Source organism: Urocitellus parryii, chromosome 5 (genome assembly GCF_045843805.1).
Source record: "Urocitellus parryii isolate mUroPar1 chromosome 5, mUroPar1.hap1, whole genome shotgun sequence".
NCBI lineage: Eukaryota > Metazoa > Chordata > Mammalia > Rodentia > Sciuridae > Urocitellus > Urocitellus parryii.
This window is the reverse complement of record NC_135535.1, coordinates 167,770,282-167,787,659: the sequence shown is the minus strand read 5'-3', so window position 1 is coordinate 167,787,659 and position 17,378 is coordinate 167,770,282. Positions and strand designations below refer to the sequence as shown.

The 17,378-nt window shown below is 37.8% G+C and overlaps 1 protein-coding gene across 1 annotated transcript in view; it reads left to right on the top strand.

The window, feature by feature from the left end:
- The window catches only part of Dydc1 (DPY30 domain containing 1), a 72,349-nt gene extending 69,150 nt beyond the window's left edge, over positions 1–3,199 (top strand). Inside the window, exons 6-7 of the mRNA XM_026406655.2 lie at positions 225–329; positions 3,161–3,199. Coding sequence (XP_026262440.1) covers positions 225–329; positions 3,161–3,199 — 144 coding nt within the window. The remainder of the gene's footprint in view (positions 1–224; positions 330–3,160) is intronic.
- Positions 3,200–17,378: the final 14,179 nt, after the last annotated feature.

Genomic DNA, 17,378 nt, shown 5'->3' with positions numbered 1-17,378 from the left:
TAAATCTCAAAGCAAACAAAAATTGTGCATTCAGAGTGTGTTTATATACTTAAAAACTAGAATATCTTGAAATATTGGCCATAGAATTACATATTTTAAGTTTCTGAATGTAGTTTTTCTATTTTTTCTTGTCCTCAGCAGGTATTTAGTTAATTCCACTAATTAACAATGAAAGATATTAGTTTCAAGTCACTTAAAAGTGAAAGTGAATTTTGTGATTATAGGAAGGATTTCTAGACACAAGCAAAACACTTGCTGAAATTAGTGATAGATATGGAGCACCTAACTTGAGCAGAGTAGAAGAACTTGATGAATCAATGTTTTCTGATGTAAGTATCAAAATTTTTTACTATATATATACATATATATATATATATATTATATACACACATATATTTTAGTTGTTGATGGACCTTTATTCTATTTATTTATTTATATGTGGTGCTGAGAATCAAACCCAAGTGCCTCACACATGGTAGGCAAGTACTGTACCACTGAGCCACAACCCCAGCCCCCAAATATTTTTTTAAAAAGCAGATTATTTCTTTTTTTTTCTTTACTTTGATAAAGCCTAATACATATGAGTCCAGAATTGGTTGGCAAATAGGCTGTTTTTCCTTCATAGAAAGTCAATTCCCTGATTGCTGACCATTTGCATAATTGGCACTATCTTACTTAATGAAGTGTGTCATTGGAAAATCCATACTTATATCTGTATCTGCCTATGCCTATCTTTATATGTCATCTGTCTATTTTGGAGTTAGACTTTGAAAATAACAAAATCTCTTCAAAAGGTGTGTGTGTGTGTGTGTGTGTGTGTGTGTGCGCGCGCATGCGTGCACATGGGTAATATATAATCTTTATATTTGGGAAGGCACACCATTTTGCTTCTCTTTAACAAGCCCTGGAACCACATACACATCCTAATGAGAGTGCATAGTTTTTCAGTATATAAATACATTTGTTTGTTTAGCAAACATATCATGTCTTCTGTGTGCCAGGCTCTGTGCCAGATGCACTTGTGAATAAGACAGAGTTCTGACCTTGTCCACAAGGTTACTCTCTAGAGGGGAAATAGGCCAAAATTTGGTAGAATGACCAGGTAATTTATTGTCCAAACTAGTATGCTTTTGAGAATGAAAGGAGGAGCTTTCAGTAACTGAGCTAGATTAGCAGGTGTGGACCTGGACGGTACTGGTAGAAGGGCACATTGGAGCACTTTAGTTTGATGAGATGGAATTGCCAGCACAGATTGGGAACCTTGGTCAGGGAAGTTGCCAGAAGGAAGTCACCTACTTGTTACTCAGTGGTAAGGTGGAGGATGAGGAGTTCCAGATAGCACAATAAGTGTGAAGATCCAGGCAGGAGACAGTATGGAGTGGAGTGATTTAGCGGGGGCGGGTAAGGGATGAGGCAGGGGACAAAGCAGGGGCCAGGCCCTGAAAGGACTATAATAGCTGCCCAGAGAATCAGATTTCCTTACAGGCAGTGGAGTTTGATGTAGTGGAGGCTGACATATCCAGAGCTGCATTTCAGAAAGGCCAGGCTGGCTATCTTGTGGGGAAGGAATGTGCGATACCTGTTAGGAGCTTTGCGAGTAGTCTAGAGACAGGCAGCCGTGGCTGGACATGAATGTTGTTTTCAAGAGCTGTTCAAAGAGTTAGGCTAGAAAGACTCAGTGCTTGTCAATTTATGGCTATATTTTTATTGGATATCTGCTATTATTTGACACCATGGTGGGAGCTAGAAAACACGATTGAACAATGTACTTGCCCTTTGTGGGCCTTGGGCCAGTGAGTAAGGTGCTCTGAGGGACTAGGCAGAGATTTTTAAATTTTTTTATTTTTATTTTTTTGGTACTAGAGATTGAACCTAGGACATTTTGCCACTGAGAGACATCTCTAGCCCTTTTTATTTTTTATTTTTGAGACAGGGTCTCGCTAAGTTGCCTAGGCTCTCACTAAGTTGCCGAGGCTGGCCTTGAACTTGCAATTCTCCTGTCTCGGCTTCCCGGGTTGTTGAGATTATAGGCATGTGCCACAAGACCTGGCTGGATGAGTCTTCTTGAGGAAATGAAGATCAAGCCTCAGCCTGAGATGAGCCAGAGGATGGAGAGAGAGAGAGGGAGGGAGGGAGGGAGGGAGAGAGAGAGAGAGAGAGAGAGAGAGAGAGAGAGAGAGAGAGAGAGAGAGAGAGAGAGTGCTCCGGCGCACAAGATGTTGAGAATGGACTGAAACAGTTCAGTACTGTGGCTGAGTTGCATGAAGCTAGGAGGATGGGAAGATTTAAAGCTGGAGAGGTGGTAAAGGTCAGATGATACTGGGTTCTGTGTGTTCATGTAAGGGATTTTGATCTTAAATGCAGTGGGAGTTATTCAAAGGATTTAGGGATTAGATCTGTTTTTTTTATAAACTGCAGAGAGGTTTGCAATGGGCAGCAGTGGATAAGGGTGACCATTTAGGAGGCTATTATGATTATCCAGATGCAAAGCAACCAGGATTAGGTAGAGCTGAGTCCTGATAGAATTCGAGATTGGCTGAGTGGACAAGGGAAGAGGGATCCCAGAAGAAAGCCAAACTCTTATCCTCAGGCAACTCAGCTGAGTGTTACCATCTAATGAGTTGATGAGTATAAGAAAAGGAAGGTTTTTTAACAAGAGGGCTTCAGTGTGGAGAGGTTGACTTTCTGGCAGCTCTGAGATATGCAGGTGAAAATGGCCACTGGATGTGATGTAGGGTATGGGTCTGAAGAACAGGGAAGAGTCCAGGCAGGAGATTCAAATTCAGCAGCCATGGGCAGAGGTGCCAAGTGAGCAAGGAGAGTGAGCAAGGCACCCGGGAGAGTGTGCTGTGAGTGTTTGTAAGCCTGAGGGCTCAGGGGAAAAGCTCGGGAAATTCCAGAATTTTAGGGGTGGGCCACAGAAAGAGGACCTCACAAAGAGAGTGAGAAAGGAAGCAAGAAAAGTAGAAGAAAGGAAGGGAGATAAACCACCTGGAGAACACATTCATTATCATGTTCTATTTGGATACTCTTCTAAATCATCTGAAATTCACAAAAAAGCTTCATTTACATAGCAATTATGTAAGCTCTATTTCCTTGTCTTGTACCTTTTCACAGTTCTCATTGTTTTAAAGTCTGTTTGCTTTTATTTTGCTTCTAGGTCGCATTAAACATTGATCAAGATTTGCAGGATCAATAAATCTAAGAACAATAAAAATTGTTTGCTTATTTTAAGTTCCAAATTATGAGTTCTTGATTTGTAAGAATTTTTTTTTTTTACCTTCAATCTTGAACTCTACATTTTTTTTCCCTCTAAGGACAACTTTATAAATGGGCTTCAAAGGGGTACCTTAAAATATTGTTTGGATATTCCAATGCATCTGGTTATTTGTGTGATTACTTTGAGAGAACAGGATGGATGGAGTTTGCTGAAACAACCAAAAACAGGCAAAAAGATGAGCTGTCTGCAGGAAATGGAGGAAGCCACTGAGGAGAGCTCAGCACAGTTCAGCATGCCTTAGATATGGCTTTCTTCCTGGGAGGGAACTGTAGGGCTTTCTCCAGTTTGCTGGGAGCTGGGAATTCTGAATCCCCACTTCCATGTTGTGACTGGTCTGGGGAAGGAACATTCTCCACTGTCCTGCTGGGGAATTTTCTCAAGCTTAGCTTGCTCAGCCCCCTCAAGAACAGGCATAGGAACTTCTCCTTCCTCACTTCTTTGCCCAGTGGGATGTCCAGGATCCTGCCTTCCTCTTTGGGGTTTATGAAGTCCAGGGACCTTGTATAGAATGTCCGTATGGAAAGAATTGAGTGGAGTCTAGGCAAAGTCTTAGGGTGCTAGAAGGTATCATTTCTTCTGGACCCATCAGTAGGCTCAGGTATGAGAGCAACTGCTGAAGGGCGGGTCTCCCTGGGTTCAGACTATGCACTGCGCTCTTGGCTCCTTCAACTCCAGGCCTAGTTTGAGACTCTGGAGAGAACTTTACTTCCTTTACAAAATTCTTCCAAATCCAAGCCTATGGGATGAGTGTTTTCTCAAGGACACTGGTTTGAAAACACCCATTTCAGAGATTTTTTTTCAATTGTGTTTTTTCCTTATAATTTGCTTTTCCTGAGACAATTACAACTGAACAGCCCACTGCTTAAATGGAAAGACTAAAAGAAAAAAATAGGAGAAATGTTCATTTTTGTTAAAAATACATGTTATCCTGTATCAGTTCCATGTACATTTTTCAGAATAAAGTCCCATGGACCTTGGAGAAATGACTTCTATGACAGTCTGGCTGCAAGGCACTGTGACCCATGGATGACCTACATTCATATCTGCTCAGGCATGAGAGTCTGAGAGCATCTTTTCCTTCCAGACCTCAGCCTCAGCCTACAAGGGGCCCATTATGAAAGGCTGGGAGGAGGACGCAGTCTTGGGAGGGTCATCTTTGGGGTATGGGTTAGGGTCTGGGATGTGGCAGCAAGAGAATCTGAGCTTAGTTTGGGTATTATAGTCTATTATTTAAAGCCCTCCTGGCCATAGCCAGACACAAGAGGCAGAAGGTGGAAGAGACTCCTGTCTCTGAAGGAGATGAGTCACAGTTAGATTGGCTACCCTGAGCTGTCTTTCAGTATCCTAGGACTTATTGCTGATGTCAGGAAGATTCATTATGGACCCACCCAAGGGTACAGAGGGATATGGCTTTTATTCTGATAGACTTTCTGTTAGATGGTATCTCTTTGTGGTTTGATTCGCATTTCCCTAATGATTAATGGCTAAGCATATTTTCATGTGCTTTTTGGCCATTTCTGTATCTTCTTTGGAGAGTCAGTTTATTGTTTATTTTTTAAATTTGTTTCTCTTTTTGTTTTTGAATTATAAGAGTTATTCAGTTATACATTCTGATAATAGACCATCATCAGTTACATGATTTACAAATATTTTCTCCTGTTCTATGATCTGTCATTTCACACTCTGGATAGTGATCTTTTGTGGCTCAATGGTTTTGATTTTGATCAGTTTCAACTTATCTACATTTTTTTTTGTTGCTTATGTTTTTGACATTATCTCTAAGAAAGCATTGCCAAATCCAAAGTCATAAAGATTTACATTATGGTTTGTTTTAAGTGTTTTATACATCTTAGCTTTTATTTAGCTCTTTGATTACTTTTAGTTAATTTCTATCTATAGCAGAAAGTAATTGTACATATTATGTGAGGTAATCAAATGACTATCTAGTTTTCCCAGCATCATTTGTTAGAAGAGATTATTCTTCCTCCATTGAATAATCTTGGCATTCTTACTGAAAATCATTTGACCATAGACAAATGAATTTATTTTAGGATTTTCAGTTCCATTCATTGACCTGTATGTTTATTCCTATGCAAGCACCACATAATTTAAGTACTGTAGCTTGTAGTTAATTTTGAAATTGAGAACTGTGAGTCCCCCAGTTTTGTTCTTCCAACAATAAAAAGTTGTTAGCTATTGGGACTCACTTGCCATTACACATGAATCTTAGAATTGCTTTTTTTTTCATTTCTGTAAAAAAAAGTGATTGGAATTTTGATGGGGCTTACATTGAATCTCTAGACTGCTTTGAGTAGTTGGTAGTTGCGCAATATTAAGTTTTTCCAATCCATGAACATAGGATGTTTTTTCATTTATTTAGGTTTTTTTTTTCCATTTTGTCAGCAGTATTTGTAGTTTTTAGTGTACAAATTTGGGCTCCTCCTTGATTAATTTTTTTCCTAAATTATTGGTATTTTTTGATGCTTTTATAAATGAAACTTTCTAAAATTTTCTTTTCAGATCATTCATTGTTAGTGTGTAGAAATAAAACTAGTTTTGTATTCTGCAACTTTGTTGAATTCATTTATTAGATCTAATTGTGTGTATCTCTATTTCTCTCTCTCTCTCGCTCTCTCTCTCTCTCTCTCTCTGTAGGATTTAGGATTCTCTATATTCAAGTTCATGTCCTTTATAAATATTAAAAATATGTGATTCTTTATTTTTATATTTTATTCTTTATTTTTATACATTCCTGATTCTTTTCCACTTTGTATGCCCTGCCTCTCTCCTCCCCACACAGTTTTTCTTAATTGATCTGGATGGAACTTCCAGCATGATGTTGAATAAAAGTGTTGAAAGTGCACATCCTTGTTTTGTTTCTGATTTGAGGGACTTAATAGAAAAAGCTTTAAGTCTTTGACCATTTAGTGTGATGTTACTATATATATATTTTTATAGATGCTTTTAAGCAAATTGAGGTAGTTGGTTTGCATACAAAATTCATTTTTGTTTGTGTGTGTGCACATGCACGGGGGATGGAACCCAGGGCCCCACACTTGCTAGGCATGTGCTCTACCAGTGAGCTGCATTCCCAGTCCAGATGTTGGGTTTTGACAAAATCCATTTTCTGTATCTACTGAGATGATCATTTTTCTTAGTGTGTGTGATGCTACGGATCACACCCAAGGCCTCACACCTGCCAGGAAAGCACTAAGTCACATCCCCAGCCCTAAGAGGATTATTTATTTTTGTCCTTTATTCTATCAGTATGATGTATTACATTGATTGATTTCTAGTTTTTGAACAAATCTTGATGTCTTGGGGGTAAGTTCTGCTTGTTATTTTTTAAACTTTGTTTCAAACTTTATTCCCAGGCTTCTTCAGCTTAATTAGCTTCAAAGAGTCAATTGTATATAAGCAAAAACTGAAAAGAGCTGCAGTGTTCAAGGAGCTTGGGCTTAAAAATATTAGAGATCTCAATTTTATGAGTTCCAGAAACAAAAACAATTTTAAATATCAGTCATAATATAAAATAGCAGCTCAAAGTAACTTCTTCAAGTTTATCTTCTTCAGAAGTAGATCAGTTCAGTTTACCGCATCTTAGAAGGCTCATCAAAATTCTCCACAAAATCTGGAACTTGATCATCATCATCCTCTTCAATAGCAATTAATGCTTTTCCGTCTACAGATTGTTTGAGCAGAGCTTCAGCCAGTCTCCTTAAACTAATCAGATGGTCTTCACCAAGCTGGTTTAAGATGCTGGGTAGCATTTCTGTCAGTTGCTTTGTCTCAGCATGGCCTGTAATGGTGAAAGTGTTTGCTGTCAGGGATGCCTGAACTTTAGGGTTGTTAAGGTGAATCACTGTACATACATCACATGTAAACATATTCACTTCTTCAATACTTTGGTTGGGGGTGGACTAGAGTTGGCACTCAAGGGGTCTCAGGCAGACCAGCTGAGATTAGGCATACACATGCGAGGATGCAAGATGGCAGCTAGAGAGTTTTGCTTGTTCTTGATATCTGATCCTTTTATATATGGCTTGAGTCAGTTTAATTGTGATTTGTTGAGGATTTTTTCACCTATATTCAAAACATGTTGGAATTGTTTTCTTGTCTGGCTTTGGTATCACAGTAATACTGGTTTTATATAATAAGTGGGAAGTATTCCTTCTTTTACTTTTGAAGCAGGTAGTGAAGGATCAATGCTATCCAGCAAAATTAAACTTCAGATTTGACAATGAAATTAAAATATTTCACGATAAACAAAAGTTAAAAGAATTCGCAGCCAGAAAACCAGCACTGCAAGGCATTTTGAGCAAAACACTACAAGAAGGGGAATTGAAAAACAGCACCCAAAACTAACAGTGGGAGGTAACTCAGTAAAGGGAAGGAAAAACTAGCCATATTAAAATAAATAAATAAACAAGCATGATGGGAAGTACAAACCATATATCAATAGTAACCTTAAACGTTAATGGCTTAAATTCACCAATCAAGAGACATAGGCTAGTAACCTGGATTCAAAAAACAAATCCAACAATATGCTGCCTTCAGGAGACTCATATGATAGGAAAAGACATACACAGGCTGAAGGTGAAAGGTTGGGAAAAATCATACCACTCACATGGTCTTTGGAAGCAAGCAGGAGTGGCCATACTCATAACGAATAAAATCAACTTTAAACCTAAGTTAATCAAAAGGGATAAAGAAGGACACTATATACTGTTTAAAGGAACCATCCACCAACAAGACATAACAATTATCAATATGTATGCACCAAACAATGGTGCTGCAACATTCATAAAACAAACTCTCCTCAAGTTCAAGTGTCAAATAGACCACAACACAATAATTATGGGTGACTTCAACACACTGCTCTCTCCATTGGACAGATCCTCCAGACAAAAGCTGAATAAAGAAACTATAGAACTCAATATCACAATCAATAACCTAGACTTAACTGACATATATAGAATATATCAACCATCATCAAGTGGATACACTTTCTTCTCAGTAGCACATGGATCCTTCTCAAAGATAGACCATATGTTATGCCATAGGGCAACTCTTAGTAAATATAAAGGTGTGGAGATAATACCATGCATCTTATCTGATCATAATGGAATGAAACTGGAAATCAATGATAAAAGAAGGAAGGAAAAATCCTGCATCACCTGGAAAATGAATAATATGTTACTGAATGATCAATGGGTTACAGAAGACATAAAGGAGGAAATCAAAAAATTCTTGGAGATAAATGAAAATACAGACACAACATATCAGAATCTATGGGACACAATGAAAGCAGTTTTAAGAGGGAAATTCATTTCCTGGAGTTCATTCCTCAAAAAAAGAAAAAACCAACAAATAAATGAACTCATACTTCATCTCAAACCCTAGAAAAGGAAGAGCAAAACAACAGCAAATGTAGTAGAAGGCAAGAAATAATTAAAATCAGAGCAGAAATCAACGGAATTGAAACAACAACAACAAAAAACATTGAAAAAATTGATAAAACTAAAAGTTGGTTCTTTGAAAAAATAAATAAGATCGACAGACCCTTAGCCATGCTAACAAAGAGAAGAAGAGAGAGAGAGAGCTCAAATTATTAACATACGGGATGAAAAAGGCAATATTACAATGGACACTACAGAATACAGAAGATAATTAGAAATTATTTTGAAACCCTATATTCCAATAAAATAGAAGATGGTGAAGATATCGATAAATTTCCTAAGTCATATGATTTTCCCAGATTGAGTCAGGAAGATACACACAATTTAAACAGACCAATAACAAAGAAGGAAATAGAAGAAGCCATCAAAAGAGTACCAACCAAGAAAACCCTGGACCGGATGGATATACAGCAGAGTTTTACAAAACTTTCAAAGAAGAATTATTACCAATACTTTTCAAGTTATTTCAAGAAATAGAAAAAGAAGGAGCTCTTCCAAATTCATTCTATGAGGCCAATATCACCCTGATCCCGAAACCAGACAAAGACACTTCAAAGAAAGAAAACTACAGACCAATATCTCTAATGAACTTAGATGCAAAAATCCTCAATAAAATCTTGGCGAATCGAATACTAAAGCATATCAAAAAAATTGTGCACCATGATCAAGTAGGATTCATCCCTGGGATGCAAGGCTGGTTCAATATAAGGAAATCAATAAATGTTATTCACCACACCAATAGACTTAACCATAAGAACCACATGATCATCTTAATAGATGCAGAAAAAGCATTTGACAAAGTTCAGCATCCCTTTATGTTCGAAACACTAGAAAAACTAGGGATAACAGGAACTTACCTCAACATTGTAAAAGCTATATATGCTAAGCCTCAGGACAGCATCATTCTGAATGGAGAAAAACTGAAGGCATTCCCTCTAAAATCTGGAACAAGACAGGGATGCCCTCTATCAACACTTCTATTCAATTTAGTCCTCGAAATACTAGCCAGAGCAATTAGACAGACAAAAGAAATTAAAGGCATAAAAATAGGAAAAGAAGAACTTAAATTATCACTATATGTGGATGATATGATACTATATCTAACAGACCCAAAAGGGTCTACAAAGAAACTACTAGAGCTAATAAGTGAATTCAGCAAAGTGGCAGGATATAAAATCAACACGCATAAATCAAAGGCATTCCTGTATATCAGTGATAAATCTGAAATGGAAATGAGGACAACCACCCCATTCACAATATCCTCAAAAAAAAAATAAAATACTTGGGAATCAACCTAACAAAAGGGGTGAAAGATTTATACAATGAAAACTACAGAACCCTAAAGAGAGAAATAGAAGAAGACCTTAGAAGATGGAAAAATATACCCTGTTCATGGATAGGAAGAACTAACATCATCAAAATGACGATATTACCCAAAGTTCTCTATAGGTTTAATGCAATGCCAATCAAAATCCCAACGGCATTTCTTGTAGAAATAGATAAAGCAATCATGAAATTCATATGGAAAAACAAAAGACCCAGAATAGCAAAAGCAATTCTAAGCAGGAAGTGTGAATCAGGAGGTATAGTGATACCAGATTTCAAACTGTACTACAGAGCAATAGTAACAAAAACAGCATGGTACTGGTACCAAAACAGGCAGGTGGACCAATGGTACAGAATAGAGGACACAGAGACCAATCCACAAAATTACAACTTTCTTATATTTGATAAAGGGGCTAAAAGTATACAATGGAGGAAGGATAGCATCTTCAACAAATGGTGCTGGGAAAACTGGAAATCCATATGCAACAAAATGAAACTGAATACCTTTCTCTAGCCATGCACAAAAGTTAACTCAAAATGAATCAAAGAGCTTGATATCAAATCAGAGACTCTGCACCTGATAGAAGAAAAAGTTGGCTCTGATCTACATATTGTGGGGTCGGGCTCCAAATTCCTTAATAGGACCCATAGCACAAGAGTTAATAATTAGAATCAACAAATGGGACTTAATCAAACTAAAAAGTTTTTTCTCAGCGAGAGAAACAATAAGAGAGGTAAATAGGGAGCCTACATCCTGGGAACAAATCTTTACTCCTCACACTTCAGATAGAGCCCTAATATCCAGAATATACAAAGAACCCAAAAAATTAAACAATAAGATAACAAATAACCCAATCAACAAATGGGCCAAAGACCTGAACAGACACTTCTCAGAGGAGGACATACAATCAATCAACAAGTACATGAAAAAATGCTCACCATCTCTAGCAGTCAGAGAAATGCAAATCAAAACCACCCTAAGATACCATCTCACTCCAGTAAGATTGGCAGCCATTATGAAGTCAAACAACAACAAGTGCTGGAGAGGACGTGGGGAAATGGGTACTCTTGTACATTGCTGGTGGTACTGCAAATTAGTGCAGCCAATTTGGAAAGCAGTATGGAGATTCCTGGGAAAGCTGGGAATGGAACCACCATTTGACCCAGCTATTGCCCTTCTCGGACTATTCCCTGAAGACCTTAAAAGAGCGTACTACAGGGATACTGCCACATTGATGTTCATAGCAGCACAATTCACAGTAGCTAGACTGTGGAACCAACCTAGATGCCCTTCAATAGATGAATGGATAAAAAAATGTGGCATTTATACACAATGGAGTACTATGCAGCACTAAAAAATGACAAAATCATGGAATTTGCAGGGAAATGGATGGCATTAGAGCAGATTATGCTAAGTGAAGCTAGCCAATCCCTAAAAAACAAATGCCAAATGTCTTCTTTGATATAATGAGAGCAACTAAGAACAAAGCAGGGAGGAAGAGCAGGAGGAAAAGATCAACATTAAATAGAGACATGAGGTGGGAGGGAAAGGGAGAGAAAAGGGAAATTGCATGGAAATGGAAGGAGACCCTCATTGTTATACAAAATTACATATAAGAGGTTGTGAGGGGGAAGGGAAAAAAAACAAGGGAAAGAATTAAATTACAACAGATGGGGTAGAGAGAAAAGATGGGAGGGGAGGGGAGGGGGGATAGTAGAGGATAGGAAAGGTAGCAGAATACAACAGTTACTAATATGGCATTATGTAAAAATGTGGATGTGTAATTGATGTGATTCTGCAATCTGTATTTGGGGTAAAAATGGGAGTTCATAACCAACTTGAATCTAATGTATGAAATATGAGACATCAAGAATTTTGTAATGTTTTGAACAACCAATAAAAAAAAGTAAAAAAAAATGGTGGGCTCACATGGCATAGTTGGATGCTCTCTTCTGGCTCTCAATGCTAACAGGATATAATAAAACCGAACACAGATGACGAATAGAAACTAGAATCCCAGACAATGGTTTCATGACAGCCAAGAATAAAATAAAGTTGAAAATATAAAAAAAAATTATAGAATTCACCTCTGATGCCATATGGGCTTGAGTTTTCTTCTTTGGAAGCTTTTTGATTTACTAATTAATTTTCTTTACTTTCAGGGTTTCTTTTATTATTGAGTCAGTTTTGGTAGTTTGTATCATCCTAGCAGTTAGTCTATTTCATCTAGGAGACCTCACTTGTTAGCATGCAATGATCATAATATTCCTTTGTAATCCTTTGTATTTCTGTAAATTCAGTAGTAATGTCCATTTCTTTCATTAGTAATTTGAGTCTTGTCTCTTCTTTACTTAGTCAAATTCAGTCTTTGTTTTTTTCTTCAGGAAGATCGAATATGATTTGTCTCCTTGTGCAGCTGTACCTTGTTTTTGATCAAATTGAGGATGTTTTGGGTCTTCTCAAATGTTCTTTTTACTCTTTTCTCTCTCTTGTAACTATTATGCATATGTTTGTTACACTTGATAGTGTCCCACTGGGCTCTGAGATTTTTTTTTTTTAAATCTTTACTCTTTCATTTGTTCTCAGAAGGATAATCTCATTTGACCTGTCTCTGAAGTCACTGATTGATTCTTCTGCCAGCTCAGACCAGCTGTTGAGTCCCACTTGTAAATTTTTCAGTTCTAGGATTTCTTTTAGCTGTAGATGAACACAAAATCTTTTTTTTATTGGTAACACAAAATCATTATTTCATTTATTTTTATGTTGTGCTGAGGATTGAACCCAGTTCTAGAATTTTGATTTGCATTTTTATGATTCTCTTTGTTGACATTTTTCTTCTGATAACACATCATCAACATACTTCCCTTTATTTCTTTAGACATGGTTTCACAGTATTATGAAACCTATGGGGATGAGGAGGAGTGGCAAAAGAGGAATAGACAGGCTGTTAGCAACAGATCATGGCGGATCAGAACACGAGCTCCAAAGGTCTTGGCTTGAGTGAAGGCGTGTTGTCCTGGCACTGAAAGTTTTGTCCATAGGATCAAACTGGTTTTATAGGAAAACCAAATCCTTAGGGAGTGAGTCAGATGGATTAGAGACTTAGGACAGAATCTTCTTTTGTTCAATAAATGATTTTTGATGTGGCAATGCAAATGGAAAGGAAGAGTCAGATGCCCGTGTTCCCATAAAGGATGAATAGTCAGAACTTGAGGATTCAGCAAGGAGGCCAAGGAGAGCAATCATTGCCGACTCTCATTGGAACCCTGGTGACTTGGAGAATAAGAATTAAATTTTCTTTTGGCAAAGATATACAGGGGAATGAAACAGTGTACTGAAAGAGACCAGCCAGAAATATTCACTTTAGAATTGTTATGGAAAAATGGGATATTGAGGCTAAAGTTTCAGTTTAGATTTACTAAGTTTAATGAGTCATCTTGACATGTATGTAAACTCATTTAGTAAGCTGTTAGAAAGGCAGAATGTAACTCAGGAGAAAGTTGAGAATGGGTGTAATGGTGTGGGAGCTACTTGCAGAGATCACTGAAGGGAATTATGCCTATTTGAATTTGGAGGGGTAGGGTGGGGGCAGTGGAGCAGCAAACAGGTTAAAGGGGAGTTAGTGGAAAAGAAGCCTCAAGTGGATGGACAAAAGGAGACTCTCAACCTCCCTATAAAAGTGTTAGTGAGAGCGACACATGTCGCAGAGGGCAAGAAGAATAGGAGGGGTGTGTGCAGAGACCCATGATGTCCTTTGGTGACTTTTCACTATTTTCGGGGGGTGAAATTCACATCATGTGGGTTTAAGGTCATGAATTCTGAAAGAAGGGAATGAATGGTAAAGCTGTTATGTGGAGAAGTTTGGTGATGAAGAGTGAGTGGCTTGAGGCTGTAGCAAGGTTGGAAGATATTCTCCTTGTGTGGAGAAAGTTGTTTTTTAGTGTTCTGGTAATAAGAAAGTAGGCAAGTCAAGAGGTAGGGACTGGAGATGTGGCTCAGGGGAGGCAGAGCAAAAAGATGTTTTAAGAAGCTCAAATGGTGTATTTAGAGATTAGGAAGCTGTTGTCTGTCAAGGTCCAGGACTGATGTAGTAAAGGTCTGAACCTAGGTTATGGTGGTAGAAATTAATGTTAAGAGTCATATGACTACTAAGGGTGGGAACTGGTCTTGTTACCTAGTATTGTTTGACATATAACTACTAAATGTATTTGGATATACCAAGAGCATTAAAAAGTAGAGATCCAGGGTTGAGGTAGTGAAGGCCTGAACCCAGGTGATGGTGGTGAAAATGCACTGTATTAGGTTCTTGTGGGGAGCATGTGTGCAAGACATGTTCCCTGCTCTCAAGTAATTAAAAATTTGTAGAAGATATAAAGAAAACCAGTAGTGGGTAAGATACATTTCAAAGATGGGCTTGGCAGCTTACTGGATGGAAGTGAAGGACAAAGAAAAGCCTGGTTTCTGGAACAGTGGTGGGCTTTGAGAGCTCAGGAGGTGAGGCAGATTTGCAGGTCTGGGTTGGGAGGGACACCTGTCCCAGCTGGTGTGTAGCAGGTATAATGGGAAAAACTTCTTCCTGTTGCTATCTATGACCTAGAGAGTTGGACAGCAGGGGTTCATCTGTATATAATTGATAAATTTTCTAAGAAGCCAGTGTCTAACCACATTAGTTAATGTATACAAGAAAATTAGCTTATTTTTAAAGTCTCACATTCATAAAAACCTTCAGGTGTGTACCACCCGAAATAGCAAATAAAAAACAAAAGCACAAGCTTTTAAAATTCATATTAAATTTCCATGAAAACCCAATTAAACCAAAAATTCAGATATTAATATTACATTGAGCCAAGTTTGTTTCTAATTGTTTTAAATTGTAATAATTTATACTACCACTAGATGTCACAAAAGTTCAATTTTTAAAAAGCTCTTGAGGTCCTTTTGGAAAATTTCTTTTGCAGAAATAAGGGTTTCTAGTGTTAGTAAGTATGACAAACTACAAATGATCCTTAACTTCTGATGCATTGCAACCTGATATGCCAATCTATGTTGAAAAAATTGTAAGTTAAACATGCATTTAAATACAAGTAGCCTGTCACTCATCATAGCTTAGCCTCAAACATGCTTAGAATACTCACATTAGCCAAAATTGTTTGACACAGCCTTATATTATAATAAAGTGTTAAATAACTCATATAATTTATTAACATACATTAACTGAAAGCATAACTGAGCCTGAAGGAAGTTTAAGTCATTAAATTAAAATCCATTGCTGGTTGATGGGGATGTTTCAGTGACAGGGTATCCACTTCTCTCTTGATGAGGCTCAAGAATAGGAAGTAGAGTTGGGCACTGTGGTGCATGCCTGTAATCCCAGTGGCTCAGGAGGCTGAGGCAGGAGTGTTGCAAGTTCAAAGCCAGTCTGAGCAAAAGTGAGGTGCTAAGCAATTCAGTGAGACCCTGTCTCTCAATAATATACAAAGTTTCTTTGCCATGAATACTCTTGATTCCTTGGGTACTTTTCTTCTGCTTCAACTTTTTTACTTACTTCTTCTTCCAGTTTGATCAATTACTCATGGAAAAGCTCTTTGGCCTCCACTGTAATAAGTTCATGAGTCTCCTCTTCATCAACTTGCAATCCTAATTATCTCCCAAGCTCTAATACCTTGTTACTATTTCATTAACAGCAGAATATCTGTCAAAACTTTTGAATGCATTCATGTTTTAAATTTTTTTCCCAAATGCCCTTCATGCATCGCTGTATGACTTCTCCCTAGGCTTCGGCAATATTTTGGTTAGCCTTTAGAATGTTAAAAACTTTCCAAAACTGTGAGCTTTCAGCCAGAATCAGTCACTTTGACAACTAACTCAAGCAAACATTAGGCATAAATAGTATGCTTTGAACTCTGCTATCACAACTTGACCCATTGGCTGAATGAGTGCCATCGTGTCCAGGGACAAATACAGAGCCTTTGCATTAGGATGCACATTGCCCTGTGCTGCAGATGCCCTGCTGATTGAATAGCTGTTTGTTTTGCCTATGGTTTCACCTGTATAATGAAATAGTCCAAAAACCAATTCAAGAACGATGCTGATGTCATTCAGGCTTTATTGTGTGGTCATAAAAAATACGAAATGACTCATATTCTTGAATGCTCTAGGGTTCTCAGTGGTAGATGAGGAATGACTTTAATGTGAACTCTGCAACATTTCTCCCCCAAAGCAGCATCACACAGTCTTTGAATGTTTAGACATCTGACATCGTCTGGGACTCTTGATGAATATATGTATGCTTCATCATGTGTCTCCAGAACAGGCTCATTTCATCCATATTAAATATTTTGTCTTGCAAATATTTCTCATACACAATTGTCCCATGCAGCTCTCCCTTAACACCTTCAGGACTAGCACCTTGCTGCTTGCTGCTGACCTTCACGTTAAGAAAATTAAACTGATGCCTTCTGAAGTGTTGGTATCATTTGTCACTTTCTACAAATATTGGCAAACTTGTAGGGTCTCCAGCATGCTCATGGGAAAGATATCTTACCCAAGACTGTGTCATCAAGAGACTATATTGCATGCACTTCTGCATCTGGTCTTCCACCCACATTGCAAGTAATGTTTACCCATCAGCAGTTGGTCTGGCTGTTTTCTTTACAAGATGGTGAATTAACTAATGCTGATAATTTCACTGAATTACCAACTAACTCACTTCTTATCCTCTAAGCTGTTCAAGATAATCTACTGTGAAAGTCTGAACTCACATGCAATGGCCATTTTTAGCATGTGGCCTTCATGCTGGGCAGGTGTCTTCAGTTGCCTCTCAAAAGGAATTGCCTTCCTCCTCACCAGAGACTGGAGACACAGATGGGAGTTCCATGGACGTGATGGCATGTGGAAAACATAGAACACAATATCCCAACATTGCTGCCAACACAGTACTCTGTTCAGTGTTAGTTGCTTTCTTCATGATGGTGTGGCTGGCTGGGAGCTGTGACTCACTGCCCAGCCAACTGCAAGAGTGTCATGATACATCGCTAGCCAAGGAAAAGATCAAAATTCAAAATTTGAAGTATGGATTTTACTGAAAGCTCTGCAAAATCAAAGAAATCATAAGTTAAATTTTCATATCAGACCATCTCTACTCCTTTTTACTTTAAAAGTCATTATGAAATAGTTTAAGCATGTGGGAGAGTACAAAGAATACCTTAGTAGTATCTTTTCTCCTGACCCAGATTTATCAAATATTATCTCTTTACCATAAGCTTGAAGCTTTTAAAAAAACTAACCAGTTGATATTCTCCTCTATCTCAGT